The sequence below is a fragment of the Poecile atricapillus genome, chromosome 1, assembly GCF_030490865.1.
Source record: "Poecile atricapillus isolate bPoeAtr1 chromosome 1, bPoeAtr1.hap1, whole genome shotgun sequence".
Classification (NCBI taxonomy): Eukaryota; Metazoa; Chordata; class Aves; order Passeriformes; family Paridae; genus Poecile; species Poecile atricapillus.
In genome coordinates this window covers 71,705,862-71,730,252 of record NC_081249.1, presented here as the reverse complement: position 1 = coordinate 71,730,252, position 24,391 = coordinate 71,705,862, and the positions used below count along the sequence as shown (strand labels likewise).

At 43.4% G+C, this 24,391-nt stretch overlaps 1 protein-coding gene across 1 annotated transcript in view; it reads left to right on the top strand.

Annotated features, from left to right (window-relative positions):
• LOC131577661 (U4/U6.U5 tri-snRNP-associated protein 1-like) overlaps positions 1-5,365 on the top strand; it is a 32,438-nt gene extending 27,073 nt beyond the window's left edge. Inside the window, 3 exon segments of the mRNA XM_058835729.1 lie at positions 2,973-4,797; positions 4,800-5,229; positions 5,231-5,365. Of these exon segments, the coding sequence (XP_058691712.1) occupies positions 2,973-4,797; positions 4,800-5,229; positions 5,231-5,303 (2,328 nt within the window). The 3' untranslated portion in view covers positions 5,304-5,365.
• The last annotated feature ends 19,026 nt before the right edge of the window (positions 5,366-24,391 follow it).

Below are 24,391 nucleotides of genomic sequence, written 5' to 3'. Positions count from 1 at the left end.
CTTATTAACAGTGTACCTCAACAGCCACATCTGCCCATATAACCTTTTGCTCTGGTTGGGCAGATCATCCCTCCCCAGCCATTGCCTGCTCAGAGACACCTCGTCCAATTGTGTCTCGGGCTCCTTTTCTGTATGTTACTTCTCTCTGTCTGTGGCTTGGGACCTATCTCAAGTCAGTATGCCAGCCCAATGCCTGTGCTGCTATCTATCCACACACCAGCTTTCCCTGAGGGCATCCTTTAGACACAACCTGAAAGTAGCTGGCACATTTGTTAAAAGCTTTATAGGCTGATGAGTTGTGGAGTTTGCCATTCTTCCCTCCCACTCTGTCACACTTGAGTTGTTGACCTGCTTCCAAGCTCCCTTCATATGAAAACCAGAATTACCTCATGATTGCTGCTCTCCAAGCTAATTTCTATGAAAAGCTTTTCTACTGGCCTAAAACATGATCAGCTGTGGCTGGTGGAATGACTCTGGTGAAGAAATCCTTCCACTGCTCACTTAAGAGGATTCCTCCAGGTGATGGGAATGTTTGTTCTCTGGTCTGCACCTGAAAGCCCACATCACACTGACTTCAGCTTCACAACACACTTCTGCCATTCTTTCTCTTTGCAATAGCAGAGCTGCCTTATGTCACACCCTGGTCCCTGTGTGTCCAACCATTAATCCAGCACTGCCAAGTCCACCCCTAAACCCTGCCCCTAAGTGCCATATCCACGTGCCTTTAAACACCTGCAGGGACAATGACTCCACAACTTCCTTGGGCAGCCTGTTCCAGTGCTTGACAATGCATTCAGTGAAGAAATTTTTCTTCCTACCCAATCTAAACCTCTCTCTGACCTGGCAGTCAGAAAACAGGACTAGCTTTCAGGTGACATGAGTTCTGGTCCCAACAACCCATGAGTTTGTTGGTCTGTTGCAGTCAGCAACCTCAGGACCTCGTCCAGGGAAGCAGCAGGATTCTGGGGACCAGCATGAAACACCAACGAGACGGGCTCCCTGTTCATGAAACCATTTATTCAGCATGGGAACAAAGTCAGGTCCAGAACAGAAAGCCCCGAACAGAGGCACAGCAAGGGTTTTTGAGGGACAGAACCGAGGGTTGACACCTTTGAGGATGGAGTTCAGGGTCAGGGACCATTAGAAACACACCAAGGGAGAACCCCCCCAGGGACTCAAACCCAATCAGAACACCTGGGCCGCCCTTCACAAGGGGTTTGGGGTGGGACAATGTAACTCTTTGTCTCCCTGAGGCCGCTGCCACATCTGCTCCTTTTTTATTTTTTTTATTTTTTATTTTTTTCAAATTTTAATTAGGAGCTTAAAATGTTTCCAAACATACACCTTAAAATCTCACCTCCTCCACAGAGCACCCACTTTGCTTTGTGGGACACCAATAACTCAATAACAAAACACATCAAGCAAACAGAAAAAACAAAATTGAAAACAAACACTTAAATCTCGGACCACGCCGGGCAAATTAAACGGCGATGGTACTTAATGCAAACATAATGGTTTTTTAGTTCAGTCTCTTCCACTTTAGGATTCTCTCTTTGGAAGGGTGCAGCTCTTAGATCTCTTCTGACGAGGGGCAGAATTCTTCGATCTCGAACTTCGGCTCCGGCTCCCATGTGGGCGTCGCCTCTTTAGATGATCTCCGTGAAACACTGGCTTTCGGTGCTCGGCTACAGTTTCGATTTCCCCAGAGGAGGTGTTGCTCACGATGGCAAAGCCAGAGCCCCCAGGCGTGGAGCACTGAACAAAGGGGGGGGACCGAAGCAGGAGTTACTGGGAGGTTCGGGAAGGGAAGGTTTGGGGCCGGAAAAGAAGGAGCAAGGCGGGAAACAGGGGATCCCAAGCCACATGGCCGGCGCCATCTTGGGAAGGGGGGGGGGGGGTCCGGGACGGACTTTCCCGGACAGGGAACGGGAATATGGAAAGACAGGGGGTGAAGGAGGACACGGAACAGCGGGCAGACGGCAGCAGACCCGCATCACTGTGGATGTTCTCCGTCCCTTGCCTGCCTTCAGGAAAACGGGATGGGATGGCAGAAAGACACCGGGGTGACGGGGAAACGGCAGCAACCCCGAGCCACCTTGGCTTTTTTCACCCTTTGTCCTGCCCTTAGGAACAGAGGAAAGGGGAAGGTACAGGGAGGTATACACCAAAAAAGGAACTTCACAGAAGACAAAAACAGTCCACTGGAAGAGCCATACCGTCCATAATTGTCCATAATGTTAATATAATCGTCCATAATGTTGATATCGTCCATAATCGTCTATAATGTTAATAGAATCGTCCATAGTGTTGATATCGTCCATAATACGTCTCGTTGGGTGATGTTAGGTGCTTGTCTCAGCGTCTGGTCTCGGCTCTCCCACCTCTGTAAGACCTTTTCTTCCCCCATGCCCGAGGCACTCTCAACCCAGTCTCCCTGCCAGGTAATCTCGAGTCCTCCTTTCCAAGGCAGGGGTCTCGCCGGCTCTCAAGCCATCAGCCGGGGACTTACGAGGTGTCCATGGAGCTGGGTCCTGCTGTTCTCCTGGTGCTTCACTGGATGCCCGCATTCTCTCACCATTTGTTGCAGTCAGCAACCTCAGGATCTCGTCCAGAGAAGCAGCAGGATTCTGGGGACCAGCATGAAACACCAACCGAGATGGGCTCCCGGTTCATGAAACCATTTATTCAGCATGGGAACAAAGTCAGGTCCAGAACAGAGAGCCCCGAACAGAGGCACAGCAAGGGTTTTTGAGGGACAGAACCGAGGGTTGACACCTTTGAGGATGGAGTTCAGGGTCAGGGACCATTAGAAACACACCAAGGGAGAACCCCCCCAGGGACTCAAACCCAATCAGAACACCTGGGCCGCCCTTCACAAGGGGTTTGGGGTGGGACAATGTAACTCTTTGTCTCCCTGAGGCCGCTGCCACATCTGCTCCATTTTTTTTTTTATTTTTTTTTTCTCCCGGAAGTGGCGGCGCGGCCATGGGCGCCTCGAAGAAGCACCGGGAGCGCGGCGGGGCCGAGGCGGCCGAGGAGGCTCCGGGAGCGGCCGGGACGGGCGGAGGCGGCAGCGCGGGGCGGCCCCGCGAGCACCGGCACCGCGGCGGGGGAAGCGCAGCCGCTCCCGGGGGGAGCGCGGGGGCTCCGAGGGAGGCTCCGGTTCCTCCCGGCGCGGAGGCCCTGAGGAGCCCGGGAGGAGCGGCCATGGCCGGGGGGGCTCCGAGAACGCGCGGAGAGCCAAGAGGGAGAGGAAGGAGGAGCGGGAGGAGCCCGCCGCTCCTAAATCCACAGCAGCCGAATCCTCCTTGAGCGTGGAAGAAACCAATAAACTCCGGGCCAAACTGGGGCTCAAACCACTGGAAACCAGCGCGGTGAAGAAAGAGGCTGGCACCAAGGAGGACCCGGTGGCGGCCGAGGTGATCAATCCCCTGGCGCTGCGGCAGCGCGAGGAAATCCGCGAGAAACTGGCGGCGGCCAAGGAGAAACGGCTGCTGAACCAAAAACTGGGGAAAGTGAAGACTCTGGGGGAGGAGAAGCCCTGGCTGGAAGACGCGGCCGCGTGGATCGAGCGCAGCCGGGCGCTCCAGAGGGAGAAAGAACTGGCGGAAAAAAGGGCCAAGCTGCTGGAGGAGATGGATCAGGAGTTCGGTGTCAGTCCCTTGGTGGAGAAGGAGTTCCAGCGGCGGCGGCGGGAGCGTTACAGTGCCCGGGACCTGCAGGGGCTGACGGTGGAGCACGACCCGGCCTCGATCCCCGAGGGACAAACGCTGGTGCTGACCCTCAAGGACAGGGGTGTCCTGGAGTCGGGTGAGGACGTTCTGGAGCAGGTTGCGCTGGCGGCGGCTGCGCGGGCGCGGGAGGATCAGGAGCTGCGGCGGCGCCGCCCCGGCTACGACCCCTACAGCGAGCAGGAGCCGGGCTCCGCCCCTCAGGCGGCGGCGCTGCTGCCGCAGTACGAGGAGCCGGCGCCGCGCCCCTCGTTCCGCCTGGGCCCGGGGGGGACGCAGGACGCGGGGGGGGACCCCCGGCCCGGGCCCCTCCCCCCACCCGGCCCCGCCCCCCAGAGCCTGGAGCTGCCCCTCCCCCGCCTGGCCCCGGAGTACCTGAGCCCCGAGGAGATGGCGGTGACGTTCTGCAAAACGCGGCGCCGCGTTCGGAAACTGCGGAAAAAGGAGAAACCCCTCAAGGCCGACGATCTCCTGGCGCTGGCCCCGGGAGACACCCAGGGGGATTTCGGCTCCAGGTCGCGGGGCCGAGGCCGGCGGGTGCAGGAGGATGAGGAGGGGGCCGGTGGGGACCCCGAAAACGGCGCCAGCCCCCCCGAGGGGACCCCCCAGGCCCCGCTGCCCTCGGACGACACCCGCACGGAAAACATGGAAATCAGCAGTGACGAGGAGGCAGCGGCCCCCGGGACCCCCCCGGCCCTGGAGGAAGATGAGGCAGAGCAGGAGCTGCAGCAGCAGCTGGAGCGGGGCCGGCGCCTGCGGCAGCTGCGGGAGCTGCGCGAGGGAGGGGGAGAGAAGGTGCTGGAGCTGCTCCAGGAGGGCTCTGGGGGGGTCCCGGGGGGGCCGGACCCCCGGGCCGGGGGCAGCAGCATCGTCTTCAACGCCACCTCGGAATTCTGCCGGACGCTGGGAGAGATCCCGACCTACGGCCTGGCCGGGAACCGTGAGGAGCAGGAGGAGCTCATGGCCCTGGAGCGCGCCGGCCGCCCGGCGTCACCCCCGGAGCCCCCGGATTCGGAGGGGGAGGAGAACGTGGGGTGGAGCAGCGTCAACCTGGCCGAGGAGCGGCAGCGGCCTCGTGCACCACGATGCTGGACGAGGAGCCCATCGTGAACCGGGGGCTGGCGGCGGCGCTGCTGCTGTGCCAGAACAAAGGGCTGTTGGAGACCACGGTGCAGAAAGTGGCGTGAGTGAAAGTCCCGAACAAATCCCTGCCCTCGGCCGTGTACTGCATCGAGGACAAGATGGCCATCGATGACAAGTACAGCCGCCGTGAGGAGTTCCGGGGTTTCACGCAGGATTTCAAGGAGAAGGAGGGATACAGGCCCGACGTCAAGATCGAGTACGTGGACGAGACCGGCCGCAAGCTCATCCCCAAGGAGGCGATCCAGCAGCTCTCCCACCGCTTCCATGGGAAGGGCTCGGGGAAGATGAAGACGGAGCGGAGGATGAAGAAACTGGATGAGGAAACGCTGCTGAAGAAGATGAGCTCCAGTGACGTGCGCCCAGAAAACGCCGTACATCGTCCTGAGCGGCTCCGGCAAGAGCATGAACGCGAACACCATCACCAAATGAGGGGCCTGGGGACACCTGGGGACACCTGGGGACACCCCTGGGGACATTCCTGGATATCTGGGGACACCTTGGGGACACGCCTGGACATTGGGGACACCCCTGGGGACACCCCTGGACATTGGGGACACCCTGGGGAGACCCCTGGACACCCCCGGGGACATTCCTGGATACCTGGGGACACCCCTAGACATTGGGGACACCCTGGGGACTCCCTGGGGACACCCCTGGACATTGGGGACACCCTGGGGACCCCCTGGGGATACCCCTGGACATTGGGGACCCCCTGGGGACACCCCTGGACATTGGGGACACCCTGGGGACACCCTTGGGGACGCCCCTGTCCCACCTCCCCGCCCCTGGGGACAATAAAATTCTCTGGAGTCGCAAAAAAAAAAAAAAAAAAAAAAAAATTGGTCTACCCCAACAATTTTGTGTCTTATTTTGACCATCTGTAAGCAAGTGTAAGGCTACCAAATTCTTTGTTAAGCATATTGAGACTGAAATGCTGTGCATTCAGAAGTCTTTGTGATTTTCCTTTGGAACTAAGCTCTGAATCCTCAGGTCTGGTGTAATAGTGCATGAGGTGTTACTGTGTTAGAGAGATGAGGGTCCTGCTTCATGGGGGAGGATGGCTACCCCACCCAAAAGGAATGGTTTGGTTTCTTACATCCACCTTGCTCTTCAGCATCCACTCTTGACTTTCACCTTGTGCTATCTCTGCCTCCTGTCAGAATCCATATCGATTCACTAAACCAACACTCCGAGCTGGACTGTGGGAAACGGCCCTGACAGTGGGGAGAGGAGGTGGGGGGATAAACCACCTCCTTTCAGACATTTTGCTATTCTGGCTTCACCTTAGATGCATCATAATGAAAACTGAACCTGTTTAATCAGATTCAGCCCCAGTAAAGCTTTATTTTGTTTTCAATGTTTCTATCTCATTTCTAGAGTTTTTTAGGCATCAGTGACACAGTGTTGTTCAAAACATAGTAACATCAAACGGTACTGATATATACATTATATTCCAAAGTCCATAATGTAATTTCTCTGAACAGTTACACGAAGAGTTCCTCAAAGTAGTAGTTCCTGTTCATTAGAAAATGATCTGGAAAAGTTTCTTTTTATTGTTTCAGATTTTCTGATATACGGGTGTTTGTTTGTGTTTAGTATTGAAAATCCAGGTGGTTTTCAGTAGATATTGGTCTAGTCAGAATGATTATGACATCAGTGTAAAATCAAGGAATTGTGTAAAGGCATAAAATTAGTCTGTAATTTATAATTGTGTTGCATTTCAATTAACATGCATTAAATCAAATATTTAGGAAATGGTTGGAAGAAATGCTCCTTTGTGAAAAATCAGTATCTGTGTTTTATCTGTGGCATCCTAGCTATTCCTCTGGGCTGTCAAGGCCTCCCACCAAAAAAAAGCAACAAGTGAGATAAATGTCAGATGGTAAATAGTTTTTATTAAATATTGGGTATTTAACATGCAAGAAAAATATTTCAGTATAGTTAAATAAAATAGAATTCTCCCAGGGTTTCTTCACACAAGATCCAGTCGTGATGCTGTGAACTGACTTCACCGAAGGATGGAAAAAATGGAGGATCTTGGCTGTGAAAGGCATTCCTTATTTACACAGTTATATCCAACAGCAGCAAAATGAACACCGAAGGATATAGGACATAGGATATAGGTAAACTACTTTCTGCACTAAAGACACTCTTTTTTTTTTTTTTTTTTTTACTACTGTACTTTTTCAATATAAAAGACTTACTCCAAGGTGTAATTTCTTTAAAGTAATGAACATGTATTGAAATTTGTCCTTCATCTTCTAACCAATATTCCATTATGGTTACCAGATCTAAATATAGCTCTTGCCTACAGTCAGGGAACATAGTAATTTTACAGGTTTTTATATATTTTCATTCTACTTTTCCAGTTTGTTTCACCCTTTTCAGGCTTCTGACACCCACATTGTCAGACATGAAGCTTTGCACGCATTTTTTCTGTAAAAATAATAAGTGAGGTAAAATCCAGAAAAGTTACTGTTCACATTTAGTAAAATGCACAGATGTAAAATCTTTTTCTGACATCTATAAGTTCACCATTTTGGTGTCTGGAAGCTTAATTAGTATGTGTACATTTATATATTTTATATACAGAATTATTTTTATCCAGTACATGGTATACAATTAGGATTTTCATAAACCTGTAAAATTTATGAGGCAAGAGTTTTACAGCTATGTAGCCTCAACATTACTGAGTGTTTGGAAATCTTAGCAGTAAAGTGAATCTTCTGAAAACTTAGCTGATAAGACTTCAAAAAGTTGGAAAGATTTTCAATCTGGTAAAAAAAAATTCCAGAAATTTAGTGTATCAAGGGTACAAGGTAACTTGTTTAAAGTGAGATCTGTCTGCCTCTGTTATCATTACTGTTTCCTGAGAGACAGTTTATGGAAGGTGGTTTTATGATACATTCCTGAAACACCTCCAGATTTCAAATATGCAATATAAACCACCTTATGAAAACTGCATAACTTGCCCTTGATTTATAAATAGTACCACACCTACTTTGGTTGTACAAAAATTTTAAGTCCTAATATATTCAGTTAGTAATAAAAACAAAGCTTAACACAGAAAGATTTGCTAAAGAACCAGATAATGAAGGGACAGGAAACCACCTTCTAGATTAAAGTATGTTGCCTATTCCTAAGGTAATGGATGGAAGAATTTAGCACATTAGCAAGAATGGTTGGAGAAAACCCAAGAAAAATTTCTCTTACCAAAGCACGTTGTGAATGGTTCCTTCAAAAGCTTGTGCTTAAAAGTTGAAGGTATTTGCAGTGTTCAACAGTATCAATGGTTTATTAGCAACAAATGAAATAGATTTAATAAAGGATGGTCCTCTTTGATTCAGGTAACCACAAATATTTTTGCATATGCAACCTGAAGTGTGGAACCCTGGGACTATCTTCCACAGCACAGGAGATTTTTCAGTCAGTGGTCTGCAAATACGTTTTGTATGAAAATCACAAAAAATATCACACAAGGCTTCCCAGGACAATCCACTAACCATGTAGTATCTGGCAATCCCCCCAAAATGTCAGTCTAATTTGGATCATAGAGAAAAAAAGACTGATTTTTCCAAGATTCTGTTTCTTGGGTGTATTCTTTTCTGGTTCTGCTCACTTAAACTCATTACCTTCATATTTGAACTCTTGGTATTTTTCATTCCATGCATGACATGTTGGTCTTTCTGTGGATCCACTGAAATGTTAGTATAAAAATGCCTTGAACATCTTTTTGTGAGTTCCAAGATGTTCAGCAAGTTAGAGCCAGCTATGCCAAGACAACCTCAAGAGGTGCAGGTTTGACATGTGGTACATTATTTTTCTTGCCTCTTTAAGAATCCAAGTCTGTAATGCAAATTACAGATTAATTGTAATGTACAATTACAAAGGTGCAGTGTTTCATTGCCTTATTTTCCACCTATACTTTCATAGAAATATCACTTGAATCAGATCAGTGAAGAAAGACCAGGGGTTTTGAAGGCAGGAGTCAAAAGGACAATTTTTGATCTCATGCAGATTGTCTGACTTGTTTTCAGTGCATAAATACTGTTGAACATCGGACCCTACCACACACTCTGCCAGTCAGCACACCTTCATTCCTGACACCAGCCTTCTCCTCCTTTGAAACAATGGACTTGTTTCCCTGATCTTGTTCAACTCTGCTGAATGTATGGAATTAAGCTTGCCATAAAAGCGTAAATGAAAATAGGAATAAGTGAAATTAGATTCAGGTTCACAGTGCCTTCACAGGTCTCTAGGTATCCTCCTGGGGATGCCTGCATTGCTCTCCAAGTGTTCCAAATTTAGGCTAAAATCTTAAGTTGCTCTGTAAATATTTGCATGTATTTTACTCTTTTCTTCATCACTGCAGTGCTACTGAGTACAGGTTGAAAAGGACCCAAGGATGTCCCTGGCTGAAATGTGATAAAATCAAAGCTAGTCCACCCTGCCTTGGCAGATTAAGTACTCCTGAAGGGGATAGATCTCACCTGAGGGCAGCTGTCTAAAACCTGGATGTCTGAGCTGATGGAAAAAGATAGGCAATGCCCAGTTCTTCATATCTAATTTAGGCTGTGGTTCCCTGAGAGCTAATGAATGTTATTACAGCTTATTGTTGCTGAAAATGTAAGGTCCCTCCTTCCTCCACCCTCCTCTAGCACTCCTGGTCATTTTCTAGCTGTTTACTTTGTGCTGGCTCATCAGACCCTTCTGTGGAGAAAGTCAATTAAAACAAGGGAAGGGAGAGGAGTTTGAACAGAGATGAACAGTGAAATGCCTTTTTTTTTTAGTGGAAATGAGATGCCACACCAGGTCAATTCCCTGTGAAATTGTTGCCTGAAGCTTCTGCTGGGCTCAGAAACAGGATCACCTCTGGAAGCAGAGAGAATTTTGAGGACAAAAAGAGTCTCAGGACTAATTTTTGAGTGTTCAGCTTTGATCAGAAAAATGATTAGAGGGATTTCTTGGCATTTTCTATTGCTGCAACTCACATCTTTCTAATTCAGAAACTTCCCATTTTGCGAATCAACAAAGTCTCTCTGATACTCAGAGCTATAAACTCAACATTGGGCGTGAAAGCTAAACTAGTCCTGTTGTTTTGACCCTCCTCAGCTCCAGGACACATGTTGCTCAGGCAAAACTCTCCTTTCAGATACTTTGGTTATGTCACCCCATTGTCTCAATTTTGTAGTTGTATCTTCCTACTCTGTGGAGCTTGTGCTTGGCTTTGTAATGCTGTTAATGATGTATAACTGTCTTACCAGTATGACCACTTTAGTGATAAAAGGAATAAAGCATGGAAAAAAATCTCCCATTATAACTAGTGGAAGGAGAGAAGTCTCTAAATTTGTGTATGGGAAGGATAAACAGAACGAAAAAGGTGATTTTACAGTAATTTCTCGGAGAAGAATTGTACTTTAATGCATTTTCCTGCATAGTACAAAATTTAAAATAAAGGATTCACAGGATATCAGAGCAAGTTTCTAAAATGCCTAAGGAGCACAGAAAACTACAAGGTAGCCTTGTCTACAAAAAATTTTTTTTTGCATTTTGCATCAGTGGTGAGAGATCAAGGATGCAACTTTTTCTGTCTCATGAGTTATGCATGTAAGATAACACCAAGAAGTTTTCCATTTTAGATTTGGTCAGCCTCAGATAATTAAAGAAAAGCATTTCTAATTTCTTTGCTATTCCTTTTGTTACACTTATAAATCTGGAAGAACACTACCACTTTTAGCACTGGAGCAGCTAACAAATTGTTTACACATTACCTATTCTGTTACTAGGAAAAAACTTGATTCAGGAAAAGAAGACAGAAAATAAAGGTGGGTATAACAGGTTTTGCATAGAACATTCTCATCAGACTCTTGTGAAGTGATAGTAATGAAGCAGGGGATGAAATCTGGTGGTGTTCCCTGCATGTATTAGATGTGCAAGCAGGAAAGCCACAGCTTAAAATGGAAGAACAAATTCTGAACTACATGGTTCTTTTAAGAAGCTTGTTTGACAGCTGATATCATCAAGGGTTTATCAGAAGTGTTCACATGAGCTGTACAGCATGCAAGCAGTTTCTTCTGTGTAAGCACTGAAGTCTTGTGGTAGGGAAGCGAGCTGGTGCCTCATGGCTGCACTCCTCAAGTTTTACTGCAGTACAGTAGCACTCCTTTCTATTGGCTTTCTTTTTTTCTACTTTTCTAAGTAGGTTTTTCTGAGCCAGCAGTTGCCCAGGTGGCCAAGAAGGCCGATGGCATCCTGGCCTGGATCAGCAGTGGTGTGGCCAGCAGGAGCAGGGCAGTGACCGTCCCCCTGGACTCGGCACTGCTGAGGCCACACCTCAAATGCTGTGCTCAGTTCTGGGCCCCTCAGTGCAAGAAAGACATTGAGGGGCTGGAGCGTGTCCAGAGAAGGGCAGCGGAGCTGGGGAAGGGTCTGGGGCACAAGTGCTGTGAGGAGCAGCTGAGGGAGCTGGGGGTGTTTAGCCTGGAGAAGAGAAAGTTCAAAGGAAATCTCATTGCAGTCTACAAATACATGAAAGGAGGCTTCAGTGGGGTGGGAATTGGTCTCTTCTGAGATGTCTCAAGTGAAAGGACAAGAGGAAATGACCTTATGCGGCCCCAGGGAAGGTTTGGATTAGATAATAGAAAAAATATTGTTGCTGAAAGATCACTGAAAGACTGGTAAGGCTTTGGAATAAATTGCTCAGGGAGGTGGAGGATTTACCATCTCAAAAGTGCTCAAGATCTGTCTGGATGTGGCACTTGCAGATATGTTTCAGAGATGATTATAGGGGTGCTGGGTTAACCACTGGAGTAGATCATCATGAAGATCTCTTCCAACCTTGATGATTTTGTGATTCTTTGATACTGTTTTGCCTATTTTCATCTCCAGATGACCTTCAAATCTTTGAAGAATGGGATGAAATTCTTCTGCAGATGTTAATTGGTTTTGATATAATGGCATGGTAATCATAGATAAGTTCTATTAAGGAGTTGGTCTGGGTCTGAGCTCTGACTGAAGCTCATCTCCTGCCCATGCTGAGTGGGTGTATTTTGGTGCTCAAATGTGAATTTTAAGCCAGATCAGGGGCCTGCTGCTCCTTTCAGGGATGAAAGGCAGGTCTGCTGTGTATAGTCCTGTGCTCCTCACAAAGTACAGGACTTCATAATGGGCTGTCCTTGCTACACATGAGTTAAGAGAAATGCACTGTCATGTAGGTTTGGATTTGAGAAAGGGAAAATAAACCTTCTAAATAAGTATTTACCATCTGAACCAGAAGCCATCACAAGACTGGTGTCACCATAGGCAGGCTGACTGAAATTGAGAGGTGATTGCATCAACTTGCATTTATGCATAGGGGATTTAAAAGTCCAGTCCTTTTTAGTATGATTTAGGGATTTAGGAATGCCTGCGTCTTGGCAGCTGGTACAGGTAAGACCAAAATTCAGAGAGGGTGCTCCATGGTACTGCAGTCTTTGATGAAAAAAAAGGTGTGATCTTCCTGGTAGAGGCCAATACTCTCTGATGAGCTTCTTTTAGATATTCCAAACATGGAGGGAATTAAGCTTGATGTGAAATTAGTTGTTTTTGTATTACACAGGACTTCTGTTTTAGTGGAATAATACAAACTCTTCTGAAAACACAATACTTGTGTAAGTCACCCTTAACAAATGATAGCAATTGCAAAGCAAAGTTCAGTCACAATACAAATGTGATTCCCATCACTGGATTCTACTATAGGCTCACTGTACTCGCTGAGTTGGGGAAAGATGAATAGAAGGAAAAAAGTTCCTCATTGACATGGTGAACAGTCTTTGGAAGAGAGTTTAAGGAGTGTCTGGACAGTACTTTAAATCATTTGGTTTAGTTTTTGGTGGTTCTGTGAGGAGCATGGAATTGGGGACAATGATTTTTATAGATCCCTTCCAACTTGAGATATTCTATGATTATGTGACTCTATGACTCACTGTCATGACTCTGGACATCCTCAGTTTCTAGGAAGGGATGAGTGTGTTGAAGTCACTTCAAACCCATTGTTGTCTTCAGAATTCTTTTGTTAGTTTTTTCATTTTCATAGTCTGTATTGGACTGACTCCCCTCATAATGGTCTGGATAACTCTAAGAGACATTTACAGCACTGATTGATCCACTCAGCTGCTGATAGCTCTTTATTGAATACAAAGATCCCCTCTGGACCCCTTTGTGTTGAGCAGTTGGACAACTGCTTTGTGTTCTTTGAGCTTCATGGGCACATTGCCCTTGCCTATCTCTTCTGAGCTTTATTCTACTGTAGGGGTTTATTGGTCATTCACATCCATTAACTCTCAAACATACCCTCAGTTAAAAAAAAAAAGAAAAAAAAAGAAAAAAAAAGAATCAAATCCCCTCAAATACTGTATACTGAATCCATTTTTGAGCACATCCTCCTGAATTCCTCAGGCTGCCCTCCTGGCCTGAGAATACCTGTCACCAAAGGGCAGGTGCAGATGTGGTTCTGCTTTCTGCTCTCTTCTCCATGCCATGACAGCTGCTTTCTTGTTTCCTGCTGGATATGGTCCCCGACTCTCATTCACTCCCAAAAGCAGGCTATTTTTGGGGACAACTAGGTGGCACAGGCTGGATCCATATCAGAGACCTTGCTAACAATTTAGCAGACAGGAAAACTGAGCCTTTTTCAGTTACTGGTGACAGTGCCCTTACGGGCTCACAAAAGTGTTTAGATGCACCGAGAATCAGTGAAAAATATGTTACTGAATATCTCCAGACATATCTGAGCTTGGGGAACTTCTTATTTCCAGCTACAACCTGATCCCATGCTGAGAGGAACCCTACATGGAGCTTCTTTCAATTATCCTTGAATATTGTTTTTTTCTCAGGAAAGAACATGAGCAAGTGCCTCAGAGACAAAGATCTCTGTGCTCCAGCCAGTTCAGGTAACCAGGAGATGGACTGGCACAGGGCACAGCCATCATGTCAGCTAAATGGGATTGCTGCCTACATAGATTTGGCCTTTAGAAGTGTTTGAATGAACACAAGAAAATGGGAACAAAATTATACGAACTGTTTATTATCTGCTATATTTTTATTACTTTTAAAAAGTAAAAAATGTGTTCCACCATTCACAGGTCATCTCATTTTGCATGAAGATCTATCAAAACAAAAGCTACACTAAACAATAGATGTCTGAGAATGGCATCACGTGGAAAAAGTTTATTTCATTACAGACAAAATAATTTTTTCCTTTACTCCCCATTGTATGTTATTAATTCTATACAAATGCTAAATAAAAAGTGAAGGATTTTTGTTTGACAGAATTCTGGATTACCTCTTTCCAGATTAAGTAAAAGGATGACAGTTGGGCTAGCTGAAGCTACTTTTCCATGGAGTGTTTTCTATCATGATTCTCCTGTTAGAAATGAAAGTGCAACATCACAGCAACATTTCCTTTTCACATTGCTGTCATATAAAGATAATATTCAAGAAAAAAAATGTTAATGGAGTAATTTTAAGACTGTCTTTGTGTAATGTAGAAATATGGTGCTTGTCTCTTCACACTCACATGTAATGTGTATAGGCAAAAGAACAGTTCATATATTTAGGTTTACGAATAGAAAAAATTAGAGATATTACACATGAGGACATGCCCAGTATTATTTTATAGTCTGGAAGGGGGTCCCTGTGCCCATATATATTTAAGTGTGCACCTGCCTTCAATAAGCTGACATCAGGATTTGCAACCAAACTGTATGCCAAATTTGCCTTGTAAAGCAAGTGCAAAAAGAGCAGACTTTTGGTCAGCAAAAAAAAGTAAGTATTATTAAATGAAAAGCAATTTTAGTTGAGATTTGGAGAAGAAAGTGTTTGAGTGAGGCCAATGGAACAACGGAATCAAAACCCCAATAACCAGAATTGTAAAGGACTTTTTAAACTTCTCTGTTTGGAAAAATCACAGCAAATATTTTAAGACAACTCAGCTTGTCATAGGCTTTTGTGGAGATCCTTCCAGTTTTTCAGGTATGTCTTCTCTGCTTGAGAGACTGACCATGTTTGCTTGGACCATGTTTGTTTGACTGCGCCCACCTAGCCCCTGCTTTTAAGGGCTACATTTTGGGCAACTTTGTCTCACTTCTTTGCAGGGACCAGGGACACAGGGAGTCTGAGGTCTAAGAATGGACAACAAGATTGCCATTGCAACAGGAGCCACTCATCTTACTCACTGCATATCTATTAATGTCATAGTCCACATTACGGCAACTGAGGGGATAATTTGGCCTCACATGAAGGTGCAGAAGGTATCTTCAAATAAATAAAGTAATAACACTGAATCCTGTCTGAAGAAAAACACTGGTGGCTTTGCAGCAGACTTTGATGCACCATAGGCCGTTTTATTTCTCCCTACGTAGATTTGCACGTAGCAAACCAGCAAATGCCATAATCCTCCCACAAAGAGCAATGCAGGGATGGTGTCCCTGATACAAGTTATCTATGGGAGGTGGAAGGAAAATTCCCCAAGTAGTTGCAAGCTGTAGGGGGTTACATTGATGCCTCAGGATTTCAGCTTTTATAATTTTCAAATCCTGTACTGCTTTAGGGTATAACTCTAAATTCCAAATAGAGAGTTAGTTACTGTCTTCACATTTTGGTCAGACAAAACAATACCTGTAGGTCTGAAACTCAAGGACACCCTACTGCCTCAGGCTAGATGCTGCTTTTAATTAAAAATCAAGAGAATATTCATGGTGACTGTGATCTATGGAATTTATGAAGCCACCTCTGCCTGCTGCTCCCTCCCCCTTGCTGTAGGTGGGAGGAAGGCTGAGAGCGGGATAATCAGAGTGTGAGCTCACAAGAGCTGTGCTCCAGACTGCCTGACCCTCCACTTGCACAAGCTCTGGTGGAAAGTAGAGGGGTCCTTCAGTACTCTTCAGTTCTTCAGCAGAGGTGGACAGTACCTGTCGCAGGGACTTTGAGGTTCGCTGAAGAATGTGGTTTGCTGGAGTAAGTAGTGTGTATTTGGATTACCTCAGAAGTCTTCATCCTTTTGTGATTTTCCTTACGGACATCTGATCCAATTTTTGTCTCCTTTTTTTGCTCTACAGAAGAGTTAAACACTACTTTTGGAAGCTTCTGTCTTCCAACACATCTGACCTCTATGTAGAGAAAAGGATCTGTGCCTTTCAGAACTCAGGACCCTCCAAATGAGTTCCTGTTACAAGACTATCTGGAGTATATTTTGGTACAGATTCTGCTCTTTTGGAAACGTGTGAAATGATTATAAAAATGAAGGAAATTGGTTCTGAATTTTTCATTAAAGAAAATAGCCTATTAACACTTGGGTGGTTTAAACCTGTGTGGTAGTTCAGTTTGTGGTGCATTTTTGGATAGTTTAAACCTGGTTTTATGTTTAAAGATCCTAGTTTTACCTGGAGCAGTTTTGGAATGACAAGTAGCTTGGAGTTCTGTGGCAGTGGAGGGTGAGCTCTCACAGGAGGTGGAGCACTGGGGATTTGCGGGTGAAGGGTCAGGCTGGCTCTTTTCAACCAGCCAGGGACCAGCAAGGACTATCAGTGCAAGTGGTGGGCTGGAGGGTGATGTGGCTCAAAATCTGGAAAGCTGCCCTCCAGGTCCATGTAGTAAATTGTGGCTTACAGTCTGTGTGCAGAACCATGATGTACCTTAATCCTGACTCCAGCTCTCACTGCAGCCTTGGGTAAGTAAACTGCATGGGACAAGGGAGGAAATGATTCAAGAGCACTGCCTTTGCTCCGCTGGGGTCAGTGTTCAAGAGGCTTGCTGAGCCTTATGGCCTCTGCCATAGAAAGAGTTAAATTTATGAACTGGGGTAACTCCTGTAAGAAATGTAATGTGGATGATGAGTGCTTGCTTACAGTAAGTTTCCCATCTCTGTTGAACCCCTCACGTGAGTTTTCCTTTGGTTTTAGCGCAGTCAAACTTACACCAGTGTGCTTTTATGCTTACATGCCAGAGGAACTGAAGAAATATGTACTTTCTTGGGCAGGTGCAGTGTAAGCTCTGTCAAGAACTACTGCACATTATGCAGAGGGAATTACACCAACACCTTCCAGTGGAAAAGTAAAATTGCAGTTAAACACTGCTATCAGTAGCTCTACTATCCTAATGCAGCAGGAGAGTAGCAGGGCAGTGGTATGATAAGCAAGAGGCACAGAATATTTATTTTCTGTGTCAGGCAGAAAAGTTGCAAAAGAATAAAAAATATGCAGGCTTTGAAAAGGACCTGATTTTTTTTCCTCTGTATTATTTTACTTGCTTGCAAATGTTTTTTTTCCATGGTAAAGCATGTTTCAGAGAATAGTGGCCAGACTCCAGGTTCTAAAACTGATGATATCAGCTCTTCAAAGCTGCCACATCAGAAACATAAAGGTATACATAAAAGGTTCATTTCAGCGAGAGCTTATTCATTATTTTCAAAGCAAAGGAACTTTTTCCCCCTCCTACAAAAAATTCTCTTTCATTAAAATGTTTATACTGTGATGTGTGTATGAGGGGCTGTCCTTTGAACACATTTCTTGTGGCCTACAGCATAGAAGAATTAAACTGGCATTTAACCAGTAGATTAAATGTGGGCAGGACCCCTCTGTAATGTGGTAGATAAGCAGGTGGATGCCAGATAAGAATTAATATCTGTCTGCCATAAGAATAACAAGCAGAGTAATATCTCCCTACAAGAGTTCACTGAAGACTTAAGAAAGACAACAAATGACATAAGCCTTATCCCCTCCTTTATCTCTGCCTTCCCCAAATGAATGTTGTACTTCATCTAGAAGGAACACAGAATTTCGTATCTGAAAATCTGAAATAACCTTGCAAATCAGTTATTTAGAAGAGATTAAACATTGCCTCTGTCTCCCCCAATGTATATTTTGAACAAATGGAAAATAAGAATGCATGTAATTACTACATGTGAGTAATTGTAAACAGCAAATTTTAATAACACTATCACCAGCAATAATGGATTAATTGTAGCGCCTGGGGATTTTTCTCAGGAGCCTGATAGCAAGTGTGTGTACAAAGAGAAGAAAAGGCAGCTTCACTCCAGAGAACTCATTGCATGTTGGGCAGGAATGGAGCTGGTGGACAAACACAAGCAAGAAGGTGAGAGGGAAAGAGGACAGCAGCGAGTGCTGACCATGGAGCCACCAACCACTCTCACGGCACATCAGACAATCAGTCTGCCTTCCTTTGGGAAGCCTGAGGAGCAGACAGTTGCTCCCAAGCCCTGCAGGGGATGCTTTGGATTCCATACTTTGTTTTTCAGACTTTTTTTGCAAAGAGTTGAAGAAGTCAGAAAAGAAGTTACTCTTCCATGAACAAGGGAGTGCATAACACTTTCTACGTCATATAGAGAGGTACTAGGGGAAAAACGCCAAGAAATGGGCCAATTAATAGTCACATGAGATCAAATACTCACAGATAAAGCAGAAGATACAAGTTCTGTGCAAATAGCTACTGTCAAACCCTGATACAAAGTCTCAGGCAGTGAGGTTGCAGTACATGTCAGCAAATCAGTTAGTCCATTCCCTTGTTCAAAGCCAGCACTAATCCACTTAATTTTTCCCTGCTGATACTTCTTCTACAAGTTGAGTAATTCCAGTGATAGGATAATACAACCTTTCAAAGTAATCTATTGTAGCTATTAATGATCTGTAACATAAGAGTTTTTCCAGAATTTCCTGTGTGGAAATTTATGATGCATCATGTTCTCCCTCAGAAAAAGTGGCACAGATTCTTCTGTTTCTGCAGACAGAACTCCAAACACAGTCTAACCAAAAGCTCATATTTTGCTTGAAAAATGATTCCCCAAACTGTACATAAACTCTTACTCCTTGGCCTTTCCAATGCCAAGAAGTGTGGGAGAATCACTTCAGATGCCTTAGAATGACCCCTTCAGCCAGTATGAGGTTTGGGATTTGGTAGAAATTCAGTGTGGTGACTTGTGCACTGCTTTTAATTTCCCATAACCATGCTTTCCCTTCATTCTCTATTTGTACTTATGTAATTGGTTATTTCTACCTACCTCTAAAGCTTATTTAATCTAATGCTGATCTTTTGCAATCAGTATTGAGTTTCTGAAAAATCATTCTGGACTACAGTCTCATCCCTAATTGAGTTTCTGACTTTCCACAACTGCTGTTACCACCAGCTAATTCAGACACAAAAGATACATATTAATATATCAATGTATCTCTTTGTTATCTGTGTATATGTATATAACAATGTATGGTTACTTCATCACACAAGTAGTTCAAGAAGATACATGATAATAGTGGACACCTTTCTTTTTGAGAGTGAACCACCAAAAGTGGCTCTGGGTGTGGTTCTGCATCTGGTTGTGAACTATAGCACGTACAAAAGTTCTGAGCTTACTCATGAGAATGTCATAATAATCAGTGTCAAAAACTTTACTCAGGTCAAACTATATGTGAACTAATGTTAATGTTAAGCTATATGATATTTACTATTATGGTCTTTCCCTGTGGTCCTTCCCTCATTCACAGAACAGGTTTGCCAGTTCTTGCAGGAAGCTAGATCAGTTTATCAGTTTTGCAGAATTGGAAGTTTCAAAATACACTTGCTGCTACCATGTTATCTTTTTTTTTTTCTTTTTTAAATTATTTTTTTCTTTCTTGGGTATATTTTAAGGAAATTATTTGTTCCATTACTGTAAGGGGACTTAAAAGTTGAACTGGCTTATTATTGCCCACATTCCTTTTTACATCTGTTTGAAAAATCTTATCTCATTTGAAAAAAGCATCTCATTTGTCCTTTTCCAGTCTCCAACTATGTCACCAGTCCCTTACATCTTTCCAAAGATAACTGATACTCTTTCAGAATTTGTATGAACCAATTTTCCAGACATGTCTTGGTAACTTTCACAGGGCCCATTGATTTACAAGTTACCTGAATACTTTTCATTCCTTATTTTAATATTTTTTAGTTGTGCTGGTTGCCATTTTATGACAACATAAATCAACCAGGCATGAAATACTTGGCCCTCCTTGTCATCATCTGTTGAATGTTTTCCTCCTCTGATGAACCATCTCTTCTAAGCTCTTCCTCTCACAATAAGGTACCTATAATGTATTATCCTATTGTTTTTAAAATTTTCCCTCTTTCATATTCAGATATATCAAACACATATTTCTGCAAACCACAAATCTACGCATATTTTTAAAAGATGTGGTATGTCCATGGATTCTCATCTGTAATTACTGTTGCTTCATGTATACCTGTTTCAGGTGGTTCCAAGGGCAAATTGTCTTTCTGACATATCTGAGGTGATTGCTGAAGCTTTGGGTTATGGTGCAACTTGGGGTATGCTGGGCCTTCGGGAACCGTAAGTTCTTTTGCTGTATTTAGACAATTGTTGCCTCATCCTTCTATGTAACGTCTGTCTTCGCTAAAACCACATCCTCTGGCTGTTGCTCATATTACAGCTAAACATGGATTCGGTGTCGCTTGCACTTTCCTGCTTAGGAATAATTTTTAACATCTTTCCTCAGAATTTTTTTCTTTTTGCTGCTGGATGATCACTGAGCCCAAATTTTCTCTTCATGAATTTGCTTTCCCCTACTCTTTTCTGGGTTATCTGTCAGACTGATAAAGTACAGTGTGTGCTCTCTCCCTTGCTGTCTGTGCACTGCTTTCTGATGAGGTGTTCTAGCACAGCTGCAGTGACCTGCAGTGACAGCTCCTCTCTTTGGGAGAGACCCAAAATTTTGAACCTCCTGTCACTTTTGGCCTTGGTCATTACAAAGTCTCATCTGGGTGTCCTGGATTATTTCTTGATAGCCTAGTTTAGTTACATTATTAGCAATTAAAAGCTGCATGTTTGCATGTTTGGAGGCTGCTACTTCAGCACACTACTACTGCTTCAGAAGTAATTATATAAACCTCTGGGAAATTCAAATTCTGTATGTCAGAGAGTCAGCAGGTGAGTTTGAAATCACATTAGGGTCATCTGATATGAGAATCCCTGGCTCTGGAGTGAGATTTATGAACTAAATCAAATATTGTAGGAAGCTTTCCAACATGTAATACAGTAAGAGAGACTTGGATAACATTTCTTAGCATTTATGTCCTCTGAGCATAAAGCTATAAAACTTAGTGGCCTCTCCTTAAATAAAAGTATTTTCATGTTTTACACTGCAAGTATTTGGTGTGGCATCAGTTTTCTTCTTAATGCATGGAAGACTTTGTGCTAATAGTTGTGCAGTGCAAGCTGTCAACTCTGCTATGTGGCATCCTGGGCAACAAACTGAGGCAGCAAAATTTTACACAAAGAGGTGCAAGAGAAACAAGGAGGTGGGAAGTGAAGAGTGGGAGAGGAAGAATTTGTCCTAGAAAATTTACTTTTTTTTTTCTTTTTAAAGACTTATGTACAATATCCATGTCCACCAGCAGCATGGAAATAGTGAGCAAGCAAGGCAAAGGAGTTCTACTGGGGCTGAGGAAACACTGCATTTATAGCGAAAAGAAGGCATAAAATTTTCCAATTTGCCTTTAAAGCAAGAATTTGTCTATAAACTATGAAAGGAACAGCTCACCAGATGTTTTGTAACAATTGGTTATGTATTAAAAAGCAAGCTACTGGTTTAGTCTTAGAAATAAGAAATCAAATGACTTCTGATTGTTTCTGATATGCAACAGCATCAACATATGCTTTCAATGAATAGGAAATAATGGGCTCTGCAGTTTTACAGAAATTGTTACTTTGTTGCAACTTTCAAAGACATTTGTTGCACTGTTCATGAAATATTTGTATTTCTCCTTATGTCAAAGGCCCAGTATTCAGCCTTTGTCCTGCTTTCCCCATTCAACAGGATTTACACGGGCTAAGTGAAAGGGGAATTTGTCCTCTTGTGGCTTTCCTGCTATTTTTTTCACTTGACCCAAAAGCTAAAAAGTAGCATTGAATTAAGCAAATCCTGTGAAAAGTTCTGTATAAAGAAAGCACTGCAGACCACCTACAGTGTGACACTTAGTGAGATGAAAGGATATTAACTTAGGAGCGCCTTGTGCTTTCAACAGAAATCTTGTTCCTTGTATTACAAACAAAGATAACTAACATAATTTAATTACACCCTAATAGTGGTTGAAATGTATATGTCTTTTGGCATAATGCAATTTTTGTTTAGAAAATAAAGTAAATGCACATACCCTACAATTTTGCAGGAATTCCCTCCTGTGGGAAAAATGTTACCAAGGGGCTGTTGTCTTATGCATATTTGCACATACTATTTATGTTAACAAGCCTGGGATTTTTTTTTCTCTTTTGAATTGAAATGAGGTTCATGGGGTAATTTTATTCCTTTCTCCTTTATTTTAAGACTCTCACTATCACAATGTCACAGCTACTCAGTTCTAATAATATGTTTGTGGCTTCTAGCATTCAAATGACAATGAATTGCCAGAAAAACAGCCACTTAAATTATTTTTGCTTTTAAATTAAATAAAAAATGTACATTAAAGCTTCAAAAAAAAAAAATCAGGAAATATTACAGCTAAAGGCAAAAGTGAGGTTAACGGTACCCCTTTAATCTTTGCAGTCTCAAACATTTACTTTTACCACAGCATTAGCTCTACATGGATATATTTACATGAAACTGGAATGTATGAAAACCAGTTAAAGAATGTGACACAAATGCAATGAAATATCTCCTGGCAGCTCCTAACTAATGTTTTTATGCTAAACCTACTGGGCTGCACTGGTGTGACTGAAACCTCTGTGTTGAATATTCCACTGTGCTTCCTATTTTTATATAATGAACAATAGCTGGTGTTTTATTGGTTTTTTTTTTCCCCTCCTTTATTTTTTCCCTGTAGAGAGACTTAGTAAAAAGCACTTTTGACTAGGTAAATATTTACATTTTTGTACCTAGGGGATTTTACCAGTTGAAATAAATTATAAATCAACAAAAAAAAAAATTGTAGAAATATTAATTTTTACACAAAGATTTGAAAAAAAAAATAAATTGACCTGCTTTCTTTAAGAGTTTAAGAGTATTTTAAAGATGGATTTATAGTTGATGATCCTAATGCCAGCACCAGTCACCAATCTCACAGTAACATTGCACAGTTTTGTTTAATCACTTGTTACAAGCTTTGGACTTTGGAATTGATTTTCTCAGCCAAAGATCCCATTGTGGAAAAATCCTGTAGACTTAAGTAAGTGGTAATCACCTCTACATACTTGTAAAAATAATTCTTGAATGTTGTCATCTTTGCATAGTATTAAATGCTTAAAAACTATCATACCAGGGATGTTTCCCTATTACTATAGTTTCTGGATTTCAGGTGTTTTAAAGTCTTAAAAGTTATACAAATATGTTTAGGGCTAGGAAGGAACGTTGTCTTTGGCATTTTGCTCCATAGCTACTTAAAGGAAGATTAATTGTACCTGCCTGTGATGTGTTTGCTACTGCATCTCTCCAGGCTGTGGCTGCTGGGTTAGGCACACGGCAGAACAGGACATTTACTCAAACCAGGACTAAATGGGGTTCCTATGCTTCCAGCAGAAACTCATTGAATTTCTCTACTATCCCATCACATGAAAATAATATACTGTGAGGTTTCTCTGAGTTAGAGTTCACAATTTCCTCTCAGATATCTTGTATATCCAGGTTTACATACTCTACCACAAGACACTTTGGAATTAAACAAAGGGCAATATCTCTTGGTATCTTAGCCTTCAGGAGCTACATGCATTGTATTAGAAAGGGGAAGAGGGAGCAACTCAGAACCCTGTAAAAAAACTGGTCTAGGAGCAGCAATCTTTTTTTGCATAAATTTGGTTTCTCTGAGTGGTTCATAAAATATGCAGTATTTTGTTTATAGCCTTTGAAAACTAGCCTACACTTAGTGTTCACTGCAGGGCAGACAACCACTCAGATTTTACGCTTTTGGTACCTTATCTCACATAAACACCCTTTTCTTATGGTTGTTACGAAAAAATTGAATACAAAAGGCACAGGGCTACAGATGGTGGGAATTCAGAGTCCGTGAAGTGGTTGGGAACGGAGCTCACATTATCTCTTGTAAATTTTAGGATCTTCAAACAAAACTTATTTCTACTTCAAAATAATTTATGAGCTGATTCTATTTTCCAATTAGTTACTAATGGCTTGTGTTAACAGACTATTTAGAAATTATTTGCTACCTGGCACAAATGTTTCTAGCACTGGGCAGCTGAGTATTGATTATCCATATCAACTGATTCTCTTCTGCAGCCAAACAAGGCAACTTCCTGCTGCTGTGCTGGGAGCTGCCAATGAACTGAAGTAGGAATAGGTGTATTCCCTGCCCTGGACAGACGGCGCATCTCATCTCATGTCAGTGTGTCCTTCTTCACTGCAGGAGTCCAAACAGGTAGGAGCTTATACCTCTATGGGAATTGAGCTATACTCTCATAAGAACATTTTTTTTTCCTTGAGGAATGCAGAAGATTAATTAAGGTTCTACACATAATTTTACTATGTGTT